Genomic DNA, 24,688 nt, shown 5'->3' on the forward strand with positions numbered 1-24,688 from the left:
CTGTCACTCTGTTATAAAATGTGAGCAAGTTGCTGAGACACAACCTACTCTTTACAAAACCATGTCCCCCCTCCCTCCCTCCAATACAGTATCTCATTTCCATCTATCTATTCCTGTATTTTGCTCTTGACCAACTTCTCCAGTACCTTGACAACTCCTGATATGCTGATCAGTCAGTAACTTGCTACATCAGTCTTGGAGCCTCCTTTAAAAAATGGAACTATTTTCCACTCCCTTTGGATTAATCCAGCTACAAGAGTTAGATTAATCCACATGGTCAAAGGTACTGACAATACTCTAGCACCTTCACATAAAACTCGAGCTGGTATACTATCCAATCCCATAGCTCTATTCACATCAAGGTGCTGTAATATGCTATGCACTTCCATTTCATTTACCTCAGTTTCCATATAAGTATTTGCCTTTCTCGTTACTGCAATATCTCCACTTGGATGATATACTTATGCAAAGTTTTCACTTAGTAATTCTACTATTTTGAGTGATTCAGTTACCTCCCTACCGTCGGCATTCATTAAAATTATTCTGCCATAAACATCCTTCTTTTACTTGCAACATATTGAAAGAACTGTTTGGGATTATCTCTGGCCTGCACTGCTAATTCCCTTTTTTACTCTGCTTTTGCTTTTCTTACCACACTGGTTATCTTACTGGCCTGTGCTTTGCACTACTTTGCACTGCCTGTGCCTGCTGGTCACCGTTCTCCTTGAATTCCCTCCACAAATTTTTATTTTTTTTGTAGCCTCCAGCTTAATGATGATATTCATCCATTTAACTTCCACTTGATTTACTCTACTGACCCTAGGTATTCAGCCTGTCTTTACTTCCCTCAAATACTCATTTACCATGCACTAGCATGGTAAATGAGTATTTGAGGCCCTTTCAGTTTCATGTCATGACACTGATCCAAGCAATCTCCTAAGCTTGTTATACTTGACAACCCTATAATTTCACATATACGCCCTCTTAACTGAAAATTCCACACATTTAACTACCTTCTAGGTCAAGACCATATGATCACTCTCACTAATCAGTGGCAACATCGTCATATTGGTTATAGACAAATTCTCAGATGCAATTACTAGATATAGCACTCTCAAACCCTTAGTATATTCCATCACTTACTGTCTCAGGTAATTATTCCTTAGTAACTGCATAAATTCCATTTTCTTCCTCCCAATTTATGTTCCCATAGTTGAAATCCCACATAATAATTACCTGCCCTCAACTCATTGAGCTTATTTGCCAATTTATGCTATCCCCATCATCCTTTCCATCCCCTGGTCTATAGAAGCATCCAACTGGATCTTTTGTTCTTCTCGCCTCTATCTTACACCAGAGAGCCTCAAATGTGCTATTTTCAATAGCCTGCAGTTGCACTGCTATTCTCTTTGGTTGCAGTTCATCAGTTATCAGCAATAACAATCCTCCTCCCATTCTTATCTCTCTATCCTCCTTAAACACATTGTACCATTCACATTAACTATATCATCTTCTGTCAGCCATGTCTCAGTAATGCCAATAACCTTTGGCCAGGATGAACTAACCAATGCCAAAAACTCCTCCTCCTTCTATCGAATGCTCCTGTACATAAAGTGCAAAAGCCTTAGGCTTACTGTTTTCCTGATACTTTAAGCTAACTATCCCATTCTGCTTTGTTACCAATCATACTAATTTAGGCATTTTATGCATATTCTTAAAGGCAAGATCAAAGAAGCAAAAGAAATCTGGATGAATGAAAAATGTAGAGAAATTGAAATTCTACAAGAAAAGCATGACAGTTTTAATCTACACAAAAAGCTGAAAGAGACCTCAGGGATATTTAAGAAAAAACAACTGTGTGTCCTTTGAAACAAAAAGGGAGAAATAATATCCGAAAAAGATGACAAAATACAAGAATGGGTGAAATATGTAGAAGAACTCTTTTCTGATATCAGACAGAACCCAGAAAATACTTATGAACAGAGATAGAATGTGCGCTGAACATTGCTATATTAGTAAAGCTATTTAATAAGGTCTACGATACAGGCATATTCCTACAAGATTGGTTACAGTCGACCTTCATCATGCTACCTAAAAAAGCAAATGCAAAAACTTGTAATGACTTTAGAATGATCAGCCTAATGAGTCATGTTCTCAAAATGTTCCTGAAAATAATTCAAAAAAGAATATACAGAAAATGTGAAGACACCATCAGTGATATTCAGTTCAGCTTTAGAAATGGTTTGGGAACAAGAGAGGCTCTCAAATCTTATTCCAAAAATGTATTGATCAAAACAAGGAAGTATTCATTTGCTTCATTGACTTTGAGAAAGCATTTGATAAAGTCCAACATACTAAAATGATTGCACTATTAAAGAGAATTGGATTAGATGGTAAATACATCAGGATCATTCAAAACTTATATTGGAACTAAAAGGCATCTGTTCAAGTTGATGACATTATTACAGACCCCCATTAACATCAAACGAGGAGTAAGGCAAGGGTGTGTGCCGTCACCTCTTCTTTTTAACATATACTCAGAAGCCATATTTCAAAAAATCTTAAAAGGAAGAGAGGAAGGGATTAATGTAAATGGTGAAATCATCAGTAAACATCCAATATGCTGATGACGCAGCTCTCCTGGCTGACAATATTCAGGATCTTCAAAATCTTCGGGAACTAGTGAATGAAAAGAGTGAAAAAATGGGATTAAAAATAAATATCACCAAAACTAAATTCATGGTCATAAGCAAGAAACCAATTCTTAATTCATCACTTTCTTTAAATGGAAAATTATTATTATTATTATTATTTTGACACACCTCCAGGGAGTCCAAAGACTCATCGAGGGAGAGTGTGCCGACAGCATCGAACGATGGGTTCCCTTCCAACTACTAACCGCGCTCAAACATACTTAACTGAGCCATTAGTAGCAGAGGCTCTACCAATCGACCAACCTTCGCCGGCGTGACAAAGTTTAAATATCTCAGATGCTGGTTAAATGAAGAATACAATCCAGAAATGGAAATAAAAGTTAGAATTGAAATGGCAAGAAAAAATGTTCTCCTGATGAAATCAACACGGTGTAACCGCAACTTAGAGCTTAGAGTATGCATGGTTAAATGCTATGTATGGTCTATACTGATGTACGGTGCAGAAACTTGGACCTTCAAGACAACATGAATAAAAAAACTTGAAGCCTTTGAGATGTGGTTATAGGCTTATAGGCAATGTTAAAAATCCCATGAACAGCAAAAAAGTCCAATCAGGAAGTACTGGAACAAATGGGGAAATCACGTGAACTTTTAGATACCATAAAAAGAAGGAAAACTGCATATCTTGGTCACCTACTTTGTAATGAAAAATATAAAATATTTCAATTGCTTATAAAGGGGAAGATAAATGGAAGAAGAGGACAAGGAAGACAAAGAAAATCTTGGCTGACAGACATCAGACAGTGGACTGGCATGAGCTCTGAGGGACTGTTTAGAGTGGCTGAGGATTGCTCAAAATTTGCCAAGGTGGTCGCTGACCTCATGGGTGATGGCACTCAAAGAAGAAGAAGAAGATGCATATTCTTACACTCATCTGCTTCACTGATATCTGTATCCACTCATCAGCTTTCCCTCTAAAAACTCTAGTTTCCCTGATTTTGCACATCCACTTTCACTTTGTTCAACAATTTTTCCAGGCTCTGAAAACCAAATTTAATCAGATACAAACCATCCTCCTCCTTCTTTGCCCATCAAACTCGCAACCATCTACACATCCATAAACTCAACATTATACCTCCTGCATAACCTACACATTGAGTCATTTGCTATTATGGTCCTCCTCTCAGCTCTGCTCTGTCATACTGTGCCAACAAATGCACTATCTTAGCTTTCTCATTCTTTTCTTTTGCTACTTCCAGGAATTCTTTCATGTCCTACCTCATGCCATACTTTTCTCCTTTCAAATCATTCGTTCAATTCAAAACAATCAACTCTTTTACTTGATCCTTTTGTGCTCTAATAGCCTCGTTAACATCATTAATTTTTGTACCCAGAAAGCACGATTATGTCTGTCTCTCTCGCCAGTCACGCCTCTTATAGAAGACTTGCTCTTGATTTTTCCTTCTCTTTCTTAGCCAAGCGTTCATATTTCTTTTCTCATACTTCTTTCTGATATCAGCTGACCCACTCACCAGATGTTTCTGTATTCATTGCAGCTCTCTCTCTCTCTTAGTCTTGTGTATCATTCTGCGTAACAAAGTGTCTCCCTCATTTTTTTTTTTTTTATTAGTATTGTTCCGGGCAACTCCAAGGAGTCGACAGGCTCATCGAGGGAGGCCCTAACATCATGTCGAGAACAACTATTCAACATTCACACAGTATCTATCATACCTTGCCTTGAACTCATTCATGGTCGTAGCACCCACAACAGACTCTGGAAGCTTATTCCACTCATTCACTACTTTCCAAGTAAAAAAATAGCTCTAACACCCTTGTCAGCCACGCTCTTGCCCAGCTTCCATTCATGGCCCCTAGTCCTCCCACCACCAGTCATATTTTCAAAAATATCCTCTGAATCAATCCTATAGAAACTCTTCAGTAATTTGAATGTCTCAATCATATCACCCCTCCTTTGCCTATCGACCAATTTCTGCAACCCACAAATCTTCAACCTATTCTCATAAGGTTCATTCCACAGACCTGCTATCATCTTGGTTACTTGTCTCTGGATCCTCTCCACTTCCTCCCCATCACGAAGAAACCCTGGTGCCCATAACTGGGCACAGTAGTCCAGATGAGGTCTTATCAAGACTCGATACAGAGGAACAACAACTTGTTTGTCTCTGCCTGTTAAAGTATTTTTCAGAAGCCAAGTGATTTGGTGAGCTGTTTTAGTCACTTTTGCAATGTGCCCCCTAAACGTCAATTCCCTATCCACCAACACTCCCAAATCCCTGCCCTCATTAATCTCCTGGAGTAGTACGGTTCCACCAATGCGATATACTGCTGTTATTCTTTTCACCCCTAAGTGCATAACCTTACACTTTGGCACATTAAATTGACATCCATTTTTCCTAGCCCAGTCCTCCAAACTATCCAAATCATCCTGTAAAATTTTGACATCCTGTGAACTCATAATTGCTCTACCCAACTTTGCATCATCAGAAAACAAGTGAACACTTCCTCTCAAATCCTTTCCTATATTATTGATGAACAAATTGAAAAGCAGTGGTCCAAGAACAGAGCCCTGTGGCACTCTACTAGTCTACAAGCCGTCTTTTAGACTCCACTCCCGAATAAACCACTCTCTGGTATCTCTCCTTCAACCACCCTCCTATCCATCTCACCAACCCTATATCTATACCCACCTGCTCCAGTTTACAGATTAGGGTTCTATGTGGTATCCTATCAAAAGCCTTGGCAAGGTCCAGTAGTATTACTGTAAACCCATTACCCCCTATCCAGTTCAGCCGTCACTGTGTTATAATACGTGAACATGTTACTGAGGCATGATCTACCCTTCACAAAACCATGTTGTCCCTCCATACAATATCCCATTTTCATCTATCCAATCCTGTATTCTTTTCTTGACTAATTTCTCTAAGAGCTTGACAATGATTCCTGATATGCTAATCGGTCGGTAATTTACAACAGCAGTCTTGGAACCACATTTATGCAGTGGAACTATTTTCCCCTCTTTCCACCCCCTCGCTGCTTCTCGTACAACACGAGCTGGTATACCATCCAATCCCACAGATGTATTGACATTGAGGTTATGCAATAGACTACTCACCTCCACTTCATTCACCATAATTCCCGTATAATCTACTGGTACATTCCTTTCTGCAATATCACCACCTGGATGATATATTCTTGCAAAGTGCTCACTCAATAACTCAACTATATCAACTGATTCAGTTACCTCCCTACCATCGGCATTCTTTAAAATCATTCTGCCATGTACATTTTTCCTTTTACTTGCTACATATCTAAAAAACTGTTTAGGATTCTCTTTAGCCTGCATGGCCAATGTTCTATCGTTATCCTTTTTTGCTTTTCTTACCATTTATACCGTTCGTGTGCCTGCCGGTCACCTTTCTCCTTAAATTCCCTCCATAGTTGTTTCTTTTTTTGCAGCTCAAGCTTAATGGTGTTATTCATCCATTTAACCCCTACTTGATTTATTATTCGGACTCTAGGTATACAGTCAGCCATTGCTTCATGCAAGCACTTCCTAACTACCTCCCATGCACTATCAACTTCTAGTCCTTGCAGTTGTACATGCCATGGCACTGAGCCAATCAAACTCCTAAGCTTGTCATACTTTCCCGCCCGATAATTCCACATGTACCCTGTCTTAATTGAAAATTCTACACCTTTAGCCACCTCCCAAGTCAAGACCCTATGATCACTCTCACCGATTGGTGGCAATGTGGTGATATTTGTTACAGCCAAATCCTCAGATGTGATTACTAGGTCAAGCACTCTCTGACCCCTAGTATTTTCCATTACATGCTGTCGCAGATAGTTATCCCTTAATAACCGCATAAGATCCAATTCCTTCCTCCCATGTGTCCTCTCCTCACTCCAATCAATGCGACCATAGGTGAAATCTCCCATAATAATCACCCTCCTTCCACTCATTTCTTCTATTTGCTTGTGCATACTGTCACCACCATCTTTTCCATCACCTGGTCTATAACAGCACCCAATTGTATATTTAGTTCTGCTAGCCACAATCTCACACCAAATGGCCTCATTTGTGCTCTTTTCTATCCTGCAATTCAACTTCTATTCTCCTTGGCTGTAGCTCATCAGCTATCATCAACAATATTCTTCCCCCCATTTTATTCTCTCTGTCATTCCTGAACACACTATTCCCATCACATTCAATCCCACTAGTTATATCATCTACAGTCAGCCATGTTTCACTAATACCAATAACCTGTGGTCTGGAAGTGCCAACCATGGCCAAAAACTCTTCCTTCTTGTTCCTAATACTCCTAGTATTAGTGTACATGAATTTAAGACCCCCATTAGCCCCAACCCTACCTTGATGCCTTATATTAACTATCCCACTCTGGTTTGTTGTCCTTATTTGCTCTAGCATATTATATTCATTCTTACATTCAATTGCCTCCCTAAGGACTGTATATCTACTCCCCCCCCCTTAACAAATCTAGTTTCCCTGAATTTGCACATCCACTACATTCAGCAACACTCTCTCAAGTCTTCTTACACCATAACCATTCAAATGCAGGCCATCCATCTTATATAGATCCTTTCGCCCATCAAACTCACTCCACACGTCCACAAATTCCACACCACTCGTCATACATAACCCACACATAAAGTCATTCGCAATTATGGCCCTCCTTTTAAACATTTCACTGTCATACTGTGGCAAAAGACTAATCATTCTAACTCTCTCACTCTTTTCTTTTGCTACCTCAAACAATTCATTCAGGTCTTCTATCATTTCCATTTTATCTCCTTTCAAATCATTCGTACCTGCCACAACAATCATTTCTTTCACCTTTCCTTTTGCTCTCTAATAGACTCAGTTACATCCTTTATGGTCGCACCAGGTTGGTACGATTTTGTCAAATCCTCTACAAACACACCTCGTACTAACGAGTCTCCATACAGCACTGTATCCTTCATTTTGTTCATGTTCACATTCATACGCCTATTTTTCCTGTCATACCTTTTATTACTGGTTGGTTCATTCAGTCGACTTTTGTTCATGCACTCTAGCTGCTGTTTTGCCCTTTCTATTGCACCATTCAACAACGCGATCTCACTCAATGCATCTATCTCATCATTTTTATTCTCTGATAAACCATTAATACTATCATTCACACTTTCTACATTCACACTCTCATAATTCTCTTGTACGACCTTGCCGTTTCTTGTCATATCGCTATTTTCTTCATTCTGAAGTTTGACAAAATTATCACACTCACGATCCAAAATGCACTTCAATTCCTCATTCTCCCTACATTTTCTACACACATTCAATCCTTTATTATCATCTATCCACACTCCGACCGCACTTCGTAAAGCATACATTTCACAGCTAGTACACTGACTCATTTCTTTTATGCTACCGTTCTTTGATAAAGATGGCGAACCATCATTACTGGCCGCCATTTTCCTTTGTACAGGTGCCATAATTATTGCAACGTGTTTTATCAAATAATAAATTATAACACACCAAAAACACACAAATAGACGCACATAAATACGCAAGGCAAACAAAACTCACGCAATATTAAGTAATTTTATCAACGATAACTGAAAATAATACTTATCTTATCAGGAGCTTGCATAAACACTACACCCTACGATATAACCTCGAACCCACTCTCTAACCTAACCAATTATTGGCTGGTTCATTCAGTCGACTTTTGCTCATACGCTCTAGCTGCTGTTTTGCTCTTTGTATCGCACCATTCAACAACGCGACCTCACTCATTGCATCTATCTCATCTTTTTTATTCTCAGTAAAACCATTAATACTATCATTCACACTTTCTACATTCACACTTTCTACATTCACACTCTCACAATTCTCTGGTACAACCTCACCGTCTCTTGTCATATCCCTATTTTCTTCATTCTGAAGTTTGACAAAAATATCACACTCACGATCCGAAATACTCTTCAATTTCTCATTCTCCCTACATTTTCTACACACATTCACTCCTTTATTATCATCTAACCACACTCCGACAGCATTCCGCAAAGCGTTCATTTCGCAGCTAGTACACTAGTATACTGAATCATCTCTTTTATACTACTGTTCTTTGATAAAGATGGCGAACCATCATTACCAGCCGCCATTTTCCTTCGTACTGGAGCCATACTTACTTGCAACGTATTTTATCAAATTATAAATTATAACACACCAAAAACACACAAAAAGATGCACTAAGAGACGCAAGGCAAACAAAACTATGCAATATTAAATAAATTTATCAACGATAACTGAAAATAATACTTATCTTATCCTGAGCTTTCACGAACACTACACACTACGAATCCCTCTAGCGGCGACAGCCCAATAAAATATGTTATAAAGACGCACAGAATACTCTAAAAACATGAAATTCGTTCTAATATACTATAAAACCAATTTTCTAAGGAAAAACACACACAAAAAACACCAAAAATCACCAATTTTACACGAGCACTAAATTACACCGACCACTCACCATATAACCTCGAACCCAATATCCTTTTTTTGCCAACTCTTCATTCGTTACATCCATCATACTACTATTCTTTTGATCATCACTTTTGCTCTCTCTCTCTCAATCATGTGACTTTTAACCTCTGTTTCAGTCCTATCTGCCATTACACCATCACAGACATTTTCACTCATATTCTCTGTTCCATCCACCACTTCAATCTCATGACCTGACTTGCATATGAAAGCCTTTGCTTTCATATGCACTTTCCCACCTCTATCACTTTGAAACCAAATTCCATTTGCCTTTGGTAATGCGAACATCTCCATTTGCCTTTGGAAATGCATTCATTACCTTTGGTAATGCGTACATCTTTGTACAGTGCAATCTAGTCTATCTCCAGTATGATTAATGTAAGATAAACAATGGTGGCACAAGTACAGAACATCACTGACTTTCTTCTGTGAGCAGCACTTCCGTACATCAGTTTCTAATACCTATCACTTAGTGCTCTCCTACCATGTTACAAGTTTATTTTTGCATACTCATCAAATGAATTGGCAAGTTCTAGAAGTATTGTGGTATATCCATTTCCTCTATCTAATTCTGCTGTCACACTATTGTACATCATGAGTGAGCTGTTAAAGCAGACATACTTGAAAAATCCTGTGCTGTCCTGTATAGAGGATTCTAGTGCTGCTTATCCACCTGTGGATGTAATTCCTAATCAGCCTTTTCAAAATCTTGATGACCATACCAGCTATACTGATTGATGGGGTGAGGACTATAATCATTCCTAGTTCTACCCTTGTATATTTGGAATTATTTTGCTGTCTTTCTGTTCAATAGGAATCATATGTTAAGATTCAAGCTGAATAGTGAGGTCAGCAACATTGTTAACTCTCTTGTCTATTCCTTTAGAATCCATGCTAATATCCCATCCAGTGAGTAACTCACTGACTCCTGTTATTTCACTCACTTTTTTTTTTTTTTTTGCATCCAGTAAGGTAATGGATCTGCCCAGAATGTATATCTTACTAAATGAATAAACAACAGCTCTAATTTTCTTTTGGATTCACTTTCCTGTATCCACATTCACTAAGGTTATTCTTCAATAGTTATTCTTCCTTTCACTTTGATGCATAATGATAAAATCCTTGTGCATTTTCTTTCACCTGTTCAGCTAACTTTTTTTCATGATTAGATCTTTCTTTACCATAGCTGTCTGTCTCCTGGCCTGTTCTTTATACTGCTCCTGAGCCTTCTCATTACTCTTTTCACAGTATCAGATTCACAACATTTTTTTTTTCAGCTCCTCCTTTAAATTATTATTCACCCATTTAATTCCCATACAATATTTTCTTTGGGAATGCAGCCTAGTTGGCCAAGTGATTAATGTGCCTACTTTTCAACAAGCATGCTCCACATTTGAATCCTACCATTTAACAATGGATGTTTGTTTTTAGGTGGTAGATAAATTTCATCACCTGGTGTGTGTGTGTGTGTGTGTGAGAGAGAGAGAGAGAGGGTTGCCCTGTTTGTTGAAGCCTTGAAATAGCTTGAAAAGGTTCCATATAAAATAAATAAAAATACAAAAATGTAAAAAAATAAAAAAATGTTTAAAAAAAATCCTTAACCTACTCATATACTGATGTATTTATAGGCTTGTAATCTTTTGTAAGTGGAAGACACATTAAAAAAATATTGCTCCATTTAAACATTCATTGACTCTTTTTCATGCACCTCTGATTCCTGTGCCATGCAATTTCACATGTCAGGGCACTTCATGCTGTCTTCTCAGTTTATTATAATAATAATCACTTGCCTTGTAATTCAACATGTGTACCTTAGTCAACTCTCATGTGCATTGTTACCTCCTGAATCAAGCATAATCGCTCTCTTCTCCAGTTGGCGACATAATGATCAGCTCATTTACAGACAGATTTTAAGATGCCATTACCAGATCCAATGTTCTTGTACTACCAGTCCCTTACATCATATACTGCTTAAGATAGTTATTTTTAAGTCATTCTATAAATTATCTTTCTCTCATCTTGATGCTTTCTCTTCTCTCTAATCTATAACCCCATATCTGAAATCACCCATAATGAGACCTTACCTTATATCCATGAGGTTTATTTGCCTTTGCAGTTCATGCCTCTTCAGACCCAAGTTCAATTATTGTTGTGACAAGAGGAATCTTTATGTTGCCTTTTTCAGTTGAAGGTGAGTTAGCATATTTCATATGGAGATAGCATGGTTTTCTCCTGGAAATTTATGCAGTTTCTTATAGAGGCTATAAGGAATTGCATAAGACTGTTGTAAATGTTCTTGAATTTTCTTTTATTTTAAGACTACTTAGTTCTTGTACCTAAGATTAAAGGTAACTACTTACCATGAATTTCTACACATCTGTGTTCAGCATGTTTTGTACACACTATGTTCTTTTGTCTAATATAATTTGAATCAGTTGATTATAGTTTATAACGGTTTTAGGGGATAAACTGAGAAGAAATTAAGTGGGTAAGTAGCAATATAAAATGGAGCTGCAAAAAAAAAAGATTGTAAAAGGAATATAAACAAAGGTGGTCTATGATATTTATTTATTGATTACAGTAAATTACAATTGAATAAACTTTTCTGCTCCTGCAGTAATTATTTTGATCTAGTATTCATAATCATTTTATATCTGTAAAGGACAAGGAAGAGGACATATTAATAGGAGTGAAGTCAACTGCCCTAAAATTTGGTGATGATACTTGGAAATGGTTATTAGGATTTTCTGTCTCAATGATTTCAAGTCTTATTGTTACTGGTGTGGTATGTAATCAGACATGGCCTTATTATACTGCTGTAGGGATCACTGGAATTCATATTTTAAGACAGGTAATTTAATCACATAATCTTAGAAAAGTTCATTGTTTTGTTAAATTTATTATTTCCACTTCATTTATTATTTGTTGAAAAAAGTATCTGACATCAGGTCATTCACACATGAATGGCTGCTTTGAATCATTGCTCAAAATAATTATCATTATCATATAGAGCTTCTGTTGCTCAGTCATGTATTGTGAAGAACATAAATCTTATATCCAGTGCCATGGTACTGAGGAGATTCCTAACAGAATGTTTATATAAAACTATAGGACCTTAATATTTGAATTTAAACAGATCTGATGGCCTTCAGTTATCCCCTTCTATTATTGTATCAATCATTTATATAGTGCAAGCATACTTGAAAAGAGGTGGAGAAAAATTGTGGAAGAGAAACTGGAAGATGAAAAAAAAAGGGAAAAAAAATCCTACTCTCAATCACCACCACATTTATTCAGAGTTTTTTCAAATGATAGCATTCATTGAATACCATTGTTGAAATCATCCTACTCCTACAAACTATGTACTTCTCAGACATCCCAAGCATCAAGATCATCTCTAACTTAAACACTGATCTCCATATCATCTTTCATAACCTGGTGACTTTAAATCCACATAAAGGCAATCCTGCCTTTTCTCTCACAAAAGGAATCTGAGCTCGCTTTCCCTTTTCTTATCCTTAGTAGCACACACACACATCGCCATAGAGGATTAGATATCTTTCTCTTTAGACTGACATTTATTTTCAGTGCTACCAGCACAAAAACATCACATTGGTATCTTTCTCAGCCTCTAAAAAATAGGATTATTTTCTGCTTAAGAAGCTATTTTACATCCATCCAGCTACTAATCCTATATAAATCCCAAATTTTCTCATCCTTAGAATACTGTTCACACATTTGGGTGGTGCACTTAAAACCTCCCTAAAAATTTTAAATGCTGTTGGAAGAGAGCAATTTGGTTCATAGATGACTCTTCCTTCACAGGCTCACTTCAACCTCTATCTCTTCTACTGGTATTTCCATGGTCACTGCTCCAATGAATTGGTAAACATCAATCCTCCACTTACATCTTTGCCTATTAAAACAAGAGCAGCAGCTGCCCAGTATCCATTTTCTCTACAATTACAAACACATCAAACCTGCTTCTTCTCTTACTCATTTATTCCATCTATCTTTTTCTTCTGATATAGCCTTCCTCATAATGTGCTTCCTTACAACTTCAACCTCCATGTCTTCAAGAAAAATATCAATAGAGTTCTTTCTCAATCCTTATCTGCATCTCACACATGACACTGATGTATGGTAGGTTCTTGTATGTAGAATAAATTTTAAAAAATGATAAATATATATATATAAAATAAAAAATAATTGAGAAATTATGAGAGAAGACATATTACAAAGTGCCAAAAAAAGAAAAAAAAACTGTTCTACAATGGTATTGTGTAGATGTGACTTTATATTGAGCCATACATATTCTGTATTTAAGTTAGCAGTTAGAATTAAAGAAGGTACAGGAAGGTGGTTTGATATTAAATCAGGTGTGAGACAAGGGTACACATCATCTTTTCTGTTATTTATCAGCTTATGAAGAAAAGTGGCATTAAACATGATATCAGTACAACTCTGCAGGATTCACTAACAAAATTGAATAACTGCTGTATTAAATTTGGTATGAAAATCAGCAATAAAAAGACACATCTGGACTATGAAAATAGACGTGAATTATAAAAACAGGGTTGCTTAAGAATCAGGGCAAGATAACTGGGACAACACCTCCACATCATCTTTAAGGACTGTGCAGAACCAACTAGGGCTTCACACTTAATCCAATGTCCAATTCTCACCTTCATGTAACGTACCCCCATTAGTAAGTATTCACTGGGTACCATCATTACAAAACTTGACAGCTCATACAAAATTATAACTAATTGCCAATATCTAATTGAAAATATTTATTATATAACTAAGCAAGACTTCATTAGCTAAAAATATTAAAATAACATTGCAAAATGTCTTGCTTGTGATATACAAAAAACAAACAAACAAACAACAACAAAAAAGTACGTTTAACTAACAACTTTACAAATACCGCATTATTATTAACTTTAATCTCATTTTATATTTTTAAATCTGTGGGATGTCTGAATTTCAATACAGATATCCCACAAGTGGTTATGGGACCAAAGTATAAGATCTGATAGTATTGCATCCATGACAAATAACTGATCGATTTGGAGGAAAATTATGGATAAGAAGTTAGTACTACATGAAAAATTTACATCATTATTATCATAATATCCTGTCCACCCCATGGAGATACAATAATAAATTCCATCATCAAATTCCATATCAGGAATTTGATGATGATGGTGAACTTTAATTTTAGAGGGAAAATTTTCATGTCCATCAACTATTACTTTTCTAAAGGCAAACTCTTTCCTTTACTTCTAACTTCTGCATATTATGTTGTGTGTTCCTGTAACTAATCTTACTTGAATCAGACAAGTAGATCAATTGAAAAATCTATTTCTGAACATGAAATTTATATTCAGTTGATTTAAGTATATAAATCTAAATTGATCTATATGAGAATACCCAAATTATTACAGTGAAGCATTTATAAATATGAACATTTGTTGAAAGATAGTGCTGAAACCCTATTGTATCACCCAAGTGTCAACTGAAGTTTTCTAACCATTTTCAGAATTCGAGAAATTGTCTGTAACTCATCATCAACATCAAATTCCTGCCATGTACCCTCAAGGGGTGTACAGGATATGATAGTACTACATGAAAAAAATTACATCATTACTAACTTCCTATCTACAATTTTCCTCCAAATCAGTCTGTTACTTGTCAAGACTCCAACATTACCAGATCTTATATTAATATTGTCTAAGGCACTTTGTACCATATCAATCCACCTATATCTTGGTCTTCCTCTGGGTTGTTTTGCTGCCAACCTGGCAGAGAACACTTGTTTTGCTAATCTTTCTTCGCCCATTCTGTTTAAATGACCATACCACCTGAGATTAGCTCTGCTAACGCATTCCTGGATTCTGACAATGTCAAGTTCTTTCCTAATATCCTTGTTTTTAATATGATATTGCCATTGATGCCATTATTCATCCCTCTAATCTTTCTCAGGACTCATGTCTGCGGTCTCTAGTCTTTGGTCAAGTGTTTTACTTCTGACCCAGCTCTCAGATCCATAAGTTAAAACTGGTTTGAACACTGTCTTGTATAGAGCTAATTTAGTGTTCCAACTAATTTATCTCTTATTCCATATGAATTTATTCAATTGACTTCCCAACATACCAGCTTTGCTGATTCTGTTGTCTATTTCTATATTTAATTTACCATCTTCAGTAAAAATCGTGCCTAAGTAGCTGAAATGTTTTACTTGTTCCACAGGTTCTCCATTCACAACACAGTTGACATTTTCAATGAGCCTGCCTATTTTCATTGTCTTTGTCTTTTTATTGCTGACCTTCATACCATATCTGTTACAATAGCTATTCAATTTAGTCAGAGAGTCTTGCAGACTTGTAGCAGATTTATTTAGAAGTATAACATCATCTGCATAAAGCAAAGAGCTGACATTAACATCTCCAATTTTGATATCATGTTTAATATCACTTTCGTTCATAATGTGATCCATATAGATAATGAATAACAGAGCGGATAATGTACATCCTTCTCTCACACCAGATTTAACATTAAACCATCTTCCTGTACTTTCTTCAATTCTAACTGCTGACTTACAACTCAAATAAAGACTAAGTTGCTTGATATAATGCCCCATTCACGCCATATAACTGCAGCGTATTGAATAGCTTCTTTCTTGGCACCTTGTCATATGCCTTTTCCAAATCGACAAAACTTAAATACAGATCTTTGTTATATTCCCATGCTTTCTCGACTATTTGTCGTAAAGTGAAGATCTGATCCTGACAGCCTCTATTTGGTATGAATCCAGCCTGTTCTTCACCAAGCTTTTCTTCCACAATTCTTCTCAACCGTTTCTCAAGTATACTTGCGTAGATCTTGCCAGGAACACTTAGTAGGGAAATACCTCTGTAATTCTCACATTCAGTTTTATTTCCCTTTTTATATATGGGTACTGTGAGAGCTCTACTCCAATCATCGGGAATTCGTCCCTTTGTCCAGGCTTTCTGAAGTATGCAGTGCAGCCACTGAAAGACTCTTATACCACCATACTTCAGCATTTCTAGTCGAATATCATCTACTCCTGCTGCCTTTCCACATTTCAAGCCTTTGATGGCTTTGTAACTGTATAAAATAATTTTTAAATTTTGAAAAGGTGTTATAGTTTTAAGACTAGCATACATACAGCTGCATATTAGTGAGAATACAGAAATTTAAATATCACCTTTTATATTCAAATTCTGTTGTTATTACACTGAGGATGTTTTACAAAATGTGAAATAAAATACAGGAATACCTTAACTTGGTTAATTGGTTCCAAGAAGCGTCTGCGCTATGCTAAACCGTGTTGTTTGAGGTGTATTTATAAAGGTTTTCAATTTAATTTGTCATCCTCATTATCATCAAATTCCTGATTTGTAACCTCAAGGGGTGTACAGGATATGATAGTACTACATGAAAAATTTACATCATTAATAACTTCCTATCTACAATTTTTCCCCAAATCAGTCTGTTACTTGTCAAGACTCCAATATTATCAGATCTTATATTTCTATCATCTAAGGCACTTTGTACCATATCAATCCACCTATTTCTTGGTCTTCCTCTGGGCCATTTTCCTGGTAACCTGGCAGAGAACATGTTCTACTAATCTTTCCTTGTCCATTCTGTTTAAGTGACCATACCACCTGAGATTAGCTCTGCTAATGCATTCCTGGATGCTGACAATGTCAAGTTCTTTCCTAATATCCTCATTTTTAATATGATATTGCCATTGAAGCCATATGTTCACGACTCTAATCTTTCTCAGGACTCTCATATCTGCGGTCTCCAGTCTTTGGTCAACTGTTTTTACTTCTGACCCAGCTCTCAGATCCATAAGTTAACACTGGTTTGAATATAGCCTTGTATATATACAGCTAATTTAGTGTTCCAACTAATTTCTCTCTTATTCCATATGAATTTATTCAATTGACTTCCTACCATACCAGCTTTGTTGATTCTGTTGTCTATTTCCATATATAATTTACCATCTTCAGTAAAAACATGCCTAAGTAGCTGAAATGTTTTACTTGTTCCACAGATTCTCCAATCACAACACAGTTGACATTTTCAATGATCCTGCCTATTTTCATTGTCTTTGTCTTTTTATTGCTGACCTTCATGCCATACATATTACAACACCTATTCAATTTAGTCAGGGAATCTTGCAAACTTGTAGTAGATTTATTTAGAAGTATAGCATTGTCTGCATAAAGCAAAAAGCTGACATTAACATCTCCAATTTTGATATCAGGTTTAATACCACTTTCCTTCCTAACATGATCCATGTAGATAATGAATAATAGAGGGGGGTAATGTACATCCTTGCCTCACACCAGATTTAACATCAAACCATCTTCCTGTACTTCCTTCAATTCTAACTGCTGATTTACAGCTCAAATAAAGACTAAGTATTGCTTGATATAATTCCCCATTGACACCATATAACTGTAGCATATTGAATAGCTCCTCTCTTGGAACCTTGTCATATGCCTTTTCCAGATCGACAAAACTTAAATACAGATCTTTGTTATATTCCCATGGTTTCTCATCTATTTGTCGTAAAGTGAAGATCTGATCCTGACAGCCTCTATTTGGCTTGAATCCAGCTTCTTCTTCACCAAGCTTTTCTTCCACAAGTCTTCTCAACTGTTTCTCAAGTATACTTCCATAGATCTTGCCAGAAACACTCAGTAGAGAAATACCTCTGTAATTCTCACATTCAGTTTTATTTCTCTTTTTAGATATGGGTACTATCGGAGCTCTACTCAAATCATCGGGAATTCGCCGCTCTGTCCAGGCTTTCTGAACTATGCAGTGTAGACACTGTAAGACTTTTATACTACCATACTTCAGCATTTCTGGTCGAATATCATCTACTCCTGCTGCCTTTCCACATTTCAATCCTCTGATGGCTTTTTTTACTTCAAGTATGGATGTGTTTTCCTTACTGCATGCCTGGTCAGTGTTTTTTATCACTGTGCTGTCATCACTGCTTGTTTCATTTAGCAGTTTTTCGAAGTAATTACTCCATACTTCAAGGATATCTTTTTCTCCTGTTTACATGTCACCTTTATCATCTCTGACTCCTTTTACAGCACTCTTTCCTCCATTTCTAAGCTTTTTCAACAACCTCCAGAATATCTTACCATCTTCTTGATATTTATTTTCTATGTTCTTTCCAAAGTCTTCCCATGACTTTTGGTTAGCTAATTTTACACAGTGTTTAGCTTTCTTACATTTGTCTCTGATTTTTCTAAGAGCACAAGCTGACTTATTTGCCAGGAACTTTCAATATGCTTTCTTCTTTTCCTTCACAAACTCTTTAACTTTCTGTGTCCACCATGGAGTTCTGATTTTTCTATCCTTGTAGACAACCTCACCACATGCCTCTCTGGCTGAATCAATCACGGTTTTCTTCAAGGCTTGCCACTGAATCTCCAAGGTTTGGTTCCTGTTCTCAAACTCTTTCATTTTTTCTTCATTAATCTTTGTGTATTTTAGTCTACAGTTCACATCTGAGAGCTGCTCAACTTTTATTCGCTTTGAAACTTTCTTTCGTTATTCTTTTCAATATGAAATTCAATTTTATCCTGCTCAAGACTAAATTGTATTCACTTCCAATATCAAATCCTCTGTATACTCTGGTGTACTGCGCCAGGGAGAAAACATCACTATCAACAATAACATAGTCAATGAGACTTTTCTTATTCCTAGCCTCTTCTCTCCATGTGAATTTGTGCACATTTTTATGTTGGAACATGGTGTTAGTAAGAACCAGACCGTGTCCTGAGCAGAAATCCAACAGATATTTGCTAGTATGACTTTTAGGAGAAAGAATAGCTTCCTGCTTCGTCCTCATTTACTGTTTCTTGTGCTTGCGTGTTCACATGTAAAGATAAGGATATCATTTTGCCTCTTTACAAGGCCATGATAAGATCTCACTCGGACTGTTGTGTGCAGTTCTGTTTTCATGGTTTCTGTTGTGATTCTGATACAGTGGAGAGAGAGAGAGTGCAAAGGAGACTGTTAAAAATATCAGGATAATGGAATGCAGACGGGAATTGAACCCAAGGACCTTCCTTCCCCAGACATATGGTTAGCCTTGTGGCTAAGCGCTTCGCAACCATTTGTCTGGAGAAGGAGTGTCCTGGGTTCGATTCCCGTTGGTGCCGTGAGGAGCTGAAGGATCTTCGTCAGCCATAGCCAAGTTAGCTGGTCTTGGGCATGGACAGTAGAATTTTTTCCCCTAGTTTATCCTGGGGTTTTTCATCCCACAAAGCAGGCAAACCGGCCTTGAGAGCTCAACACTACAGGACATAGGATACACCGGGGCGTAGGGCTGACCACCTTATCCTGTGAACAGTTTGAGGTCTGATAATTAACAAACCCTCGACACTGCAAGGTAAAAGAGGGTAAAAGGAAGATGATGATGATTGCTCTTTTCTCCAAATTTTCCCAAAATATTTTTGTGTCTCACAGTCATTTCCTACTCTGCTATTTAGATCCCCAACAAGGACCAACTTTTCCTTTTTCATTGTGTTAGTTGCTTTCTCTAAAGCATAAAAAAAATCATCCATTTCTACCTTAGTAGAACCTTCTGTGGTATCATAGGCACAAATAAGTCTCATTGTCTGATTCCCCATTCTGATATTTGTCCACATCACTCTACTTTAGACTGCCTGCCATTCAAGAAGATTAACCTCATATTTTGTGTTGAATACTATGGCTACTTCTGCTTTTCCATTATTGTCATTGCCTGAATATAACATCTTGTATTTATTGCTTAGATAGATCTCACCAGTTTTGTCTTTTTTTTTTCCTTCACTCCTATTATGTCGATCTGGTACTTAACTAATTCTTCAGCTGGCTCCATTTCTTTGCCATTCAGGCTTCTTATGTTGACAGTAACCGATCTTTAACTCTGGCGATGTTTTGTTGGGTGTGCTTTCAGATTTGTTCCAGTAGCTGACTTTTCACTGTTAGCCCTGGTTCCCTGGCGAAAACAACGGGGACCGTGTTTAACCGGTTGATGCCCCAGCCGGCATGAAATTTTGTCATGTTGTACCATCATTTGTATATTGGTTTAAGCCAATAAGAATACACTTTGGTTGGCTAAATCCCAAATTTGCAGCCAATCCTCGTTCGTTCAGTATCCAGGTAGATACCCAACAGGGTGCACCATGAGAAGGTGAGGAGTGGACATTAGGTCAAAAGCACTGGTCAGTTCTCCGCATTCCTTTAAAGGCAATGTGGAGATCTCCTCTCAGTTATACAGCTTTGACCCTTAAGCACCCCAATTTAATTTCTTTATTACGAAAATTTAGGATAATAAAAATATTTAAAAATGAAAAAAAAATTGTTATTTTTATTAACTAAATAACAAATAAAATCCTTTTAAACTGATATAAAAGTTGTAGAAAACAAAACAAATATTGCTTCAATTTTAGCATACAGTAATTTACTTTTTACTAAAGTAGTCTTTTAGTGTTCGTTGCACCATCCTTGTCTTCTTTGTCTGGTCAAGTACTAGATCTCTATAGCATTTGATGGTATTATTGAGACTTTGTCTCACTTTGATGCTACTTTCCAAATTCGGATCGGCATTTATGAGAAAGTCAGAAGCTTCATCAATTTTTCTCACAAAAGTTGAAAGGTCAGCAAAGGGAAATTCTTCAACCATGACATCAGTGAGGTCATTTTCATCTTCTTCTACTTCATATGCTCATTGTTGTTCCAACTCCAAAAGGGTTTTATCATCCGGATCATTTGAATGAGAATCAATACATTCGTTCACATTGTTACACTCTAAACTTTTAAAACCAAGATCTCTGACCATCTGAACAATTTCTGTTGAGATTTCCTCTTTCTGTGTTACAAAGGCAGCAAAGTCCTTTGAACAATGCGGCAAGATATTATGCCATATGGCTCTCATGTTGCTTTGAGCCACCTCTTGCCAAGATTCATAAATATTTTGAATGGCATCTTTTATAGTGAATTTCTTCCAAAATTCACTCAAAATCCAAGAATCTTCTTCTTCTGCTTCTTCTTTTGCTCAAGCTTTAATAGCTTGAGTAAAAGTTCGTCTTAAATAGTAAGCCTTGAAAGTGGAAGATAATGCCTTGATCCATCAGCTGCAGAATTGATATTGTGTTTGGGGGGAAAAAATGAATCTTGACATTTTCATCTAAGTCAGTCAATAGAGTTGGATGGCCTGGTGCATTGTCTAATAAAAGCAAAATTTTGAAAGGAATATCATTCTTTTTTACACTAGCTTTTAACTTCAGGGCAAAAACAAGTTTTAAACCTGTCTTCGAAAATTGAACGAGTCACCCACGCTTTTTTATTCGAATGCTAATGAACAGGTAAATTGTTCTTTGTAAAGCCCTTAAGAGCTCTTGGGTTTTCTGCTCTGTACTAACAGTGGCTTAAATTTTAATCACCTGATGCATTACCTCCTAGTAAAAGTGTCAATCGGTCTTTTGACACTTTATACCCAGCTTGTGTTTTTTCCTTCTCTGCTAGAAATGTGCGCGATGGCATTCTTTTCCAGAACAAGCCAGTCTCGTCATCGTTAAAAATTTGATCATCTGTGTAGCCTTCCTTCTCAGTAAGCTCCTTCAATTCATTGGGAAATAATTCTGCAGTTTTAGTGTCAGCACTTGCGCTTTTACCTTGGATTCTTACATTATGGAGTCCCATACGCTTTTTGAAATTGCAGACCCACCCGACTTGCTATAAAAGTTTCACTGGTTGTACCTCCTTCATTTTCTTTTATTTTGTCATATAGACTTGTTGCTTTTGCCTGGATTATCATTTGACTCAAAGGAATCTTTTTCTGATTACAATCTTCAATCCAGATCATTAGAAGGCTTTCCATATTTTCCATTGTAGAAGATTAATTTCTCGTGATCACTTTTGACATATAAGAAGCGGTGCTCATTCCATGTTGTTTAATATTTTCTTTGCTCTGAATAATTGTTCGTACAGATGACTCATTCATTGAATTCTCACATACTATTTTAGCAAACGAAGCGCCATTCTCGTGACATTTTATAATTTCAAGTTTCTTCTCTGATGTCAACCACTTGCGTTTTCTTGTTACTCCAACAGTGTCTTCTTTGTTTTGTCTCTTTTCACTCGTACTTAAATAATAAAAAAATATTAAATACTAATATTAACGTAAATAATAAAATGCCGTGGGGAAAGAACATGTCTATGTGAGGGCCAATCGAATAACTACTGCATAAATGTGGCTCTCGACTGTCACTTGCAGCGCCCGGGAGTCGCCAGTCAATGTTGACAATGTTAGTGTAATAATGATAAGTGTAATAATAAAAACCGCATTAGACCAAAACCCGCGTTGTTCAAAACCACGCTATACAAGGTATTCCTGTATTTGTAATTAAACTACAGGTAACCCTCGGATAACACAGTAATTATACAATGCGGTTTCGATATAATGTGGTCTACAAATTGTAGTATCCCTTATTAAACGCGATACTTATACAACGCAGTTTCGATATAAGACAGTCTACAAACTGTAGTAACCCTTTATCTTTTCATATATTTTTCAATGTGTGACTTAAAAATCAAATTTTATCTTCATTAAATTTGCATCTGCCCATATCGTGCATGTAGTTATAAGTAGCGAATTTATATTAGGGGAATACCGTTTAGCACACATGTACGTTCAGTTGTTTATTGTTGAAAATTGTCTTTGTTTTCTGCCAGGAAAGCGCATTAAAAATCATAAGTGTGTTAATCTCAAGCTGAGCACTTTATTTTTTGGTGAGTTACATATAATATATAATGTTTTTTTTTTTTTTTTTCATGTAAAAATTTATTTTTAAAGTAATGCCGATATGGTTGAAAACGAAATTAGTGAATTAATTGATGGGGAAATAGATTTAAATGAGGAGGAACTGGTACAATTAATAGATGATGTCGAACCAAATGGTGGGGAAAGTTCTGCCGAAGATTCTGATTGCGATGAATCCGTTAAAGAGTTCAGTTTAAAGAAATTAACAGAAGGATTGGACTTGGCAAGAGAGTTAGGAATTTATTTCATGGATAATGATCCCTCAATGGAGCACTCCAGAAAATTCACAAGACAATGAACATTTGTTTAGCTCCATATTATGAACTTAATAAAAAATTGCTGCACAGTGGTAAGCAAGGTCTTATTACTCACTTCTTGATAACTAAATCAGCTTAAGTATGCAATGAGAATTGTACAAATGATGTCCAAGAGATTTCAAGTGATGACGATATCTGGCCACTCATAAATAAAGAACATCTACGAAATGTTAGTTTTGAAGACAGTGATGACGATTAAAATATACACTTTATTTTATTATTTTGCCTAAAACATTTTATGCATTATATGAAATGAAGTTTACATACAATTTATCATTTTTTATAATTTTATACTATGTATTTGTTTCATAGTTTATATGTTTTCTTAACTTATATGAATTACCTGAATTAAATAAAAATATATTTTTTATTGGGTATGTCATTGTTTATATAATCTTAAAAAAAAACGATTTCGGAACCTAACCCTACTTTTTCTATGTGATCTGAGTCTCACATAACACGATTTATATAATGTGGCATTTCTATAGAACCTAACATCCGTGTCATACAAGGGTTACCTGTTTTTATTATTTGCTAGCTTGATGGACCATGTGCTTAGCATATCTGCTCTCCAACCAACAGGTTGCTGGTTCAAACCCTACCATTGAATGGTGGTTTATGATTGTCCTTAAGTTGGAGATGAATTTCATTGCCAAATTTTGAGACCATTGTCCTGCTTACTTGGAGGCCTGAAAAAGTTCAATTTTTGGTCCTTAGAACCTAATTTAAATATTATATAAAAATTAATTAAAAAAACAAATAAATAAAAATTGCTTAACCTATCTGCATTATGTACTGTAGGTTGAGTCATTAATCAACCTAATTGCTTTCGTTTGTGCTGAGTCAAAGATTTTTAGAGATATCAGTTGGATTGATTAGATTTGCAATTTGTATATAAGAAGATGGTACTTTTAATATGTTTATGTGCAGAAATATTAGAGGTTAGAGTTATTCCAAGAAGAGAGATCTTATCTTGTCAGGGATTTGGTTGTTGTCAAAAAGTAAGATTGAAAGGAAAGGGTTTTTTTAGTTGGTTAAAAGTTAGTTGTCAAAACCACACCGAAAAATGGTTTGGAGATAAGAATTTAGGGTGTGTAGGAGTAGATGATTCTAAACATTTTGATGATTTGTGCATTACCAGGTATATGAATGCCAGACAAAGTTGAAGTTCCATTTTCGGTTTTTAGAGCAAGGTTTATGGATTATCTAACATTTAGGACCCCCCCCCCCAAACATACATACACTACTGACACTAATGTGCACTAGGCCCAAACAG

General features: G+C 36.3%; 1 protein-coding gene across 2 annotated transcripts in view; it reads left to right on the forward strand.

Moving 5' to 3' along the window:
- Coq2 (ubiquinone biosynthesis protein COQ2, mitochondrial) overlaps nucleotides 1-24,688 on the forward strand; it is a 137,651-nt gene that overhangs the window by 107,179 nt on the left and 5,784 nt on the right. For both annotated transcript variants that reach the window (XM_090401649.1, XM_090401648.1), the window contains exon 6: nucleotides 11,885-12,073. In XM_090401649.1, the coding sequence (XP_090257775.1) occupies nucleotides 11,885-12,073 (189 nt within the window). The remainder of the gene's footprint in view (nucleotides 1-11,884; nucleotides 12,074-24,688) is intronic.

The sequence above is a fragment of the Typopeltis vanoorti genome, chromosome 12, assembly GCF_054136105.1.
Source record: "Typopeltis vanoorti isolate ZY-2024b chromosome 12, IOZ_Tvanoo_1.0, whole genome shotgun sequence".
NCBI classification, from domain to species: Eukaryota; Metazoa; Arthropoda; class Arachnida; order Uropygi; family Thelyphonidae; genus Typopeltis; species Typopeltis vanoorti.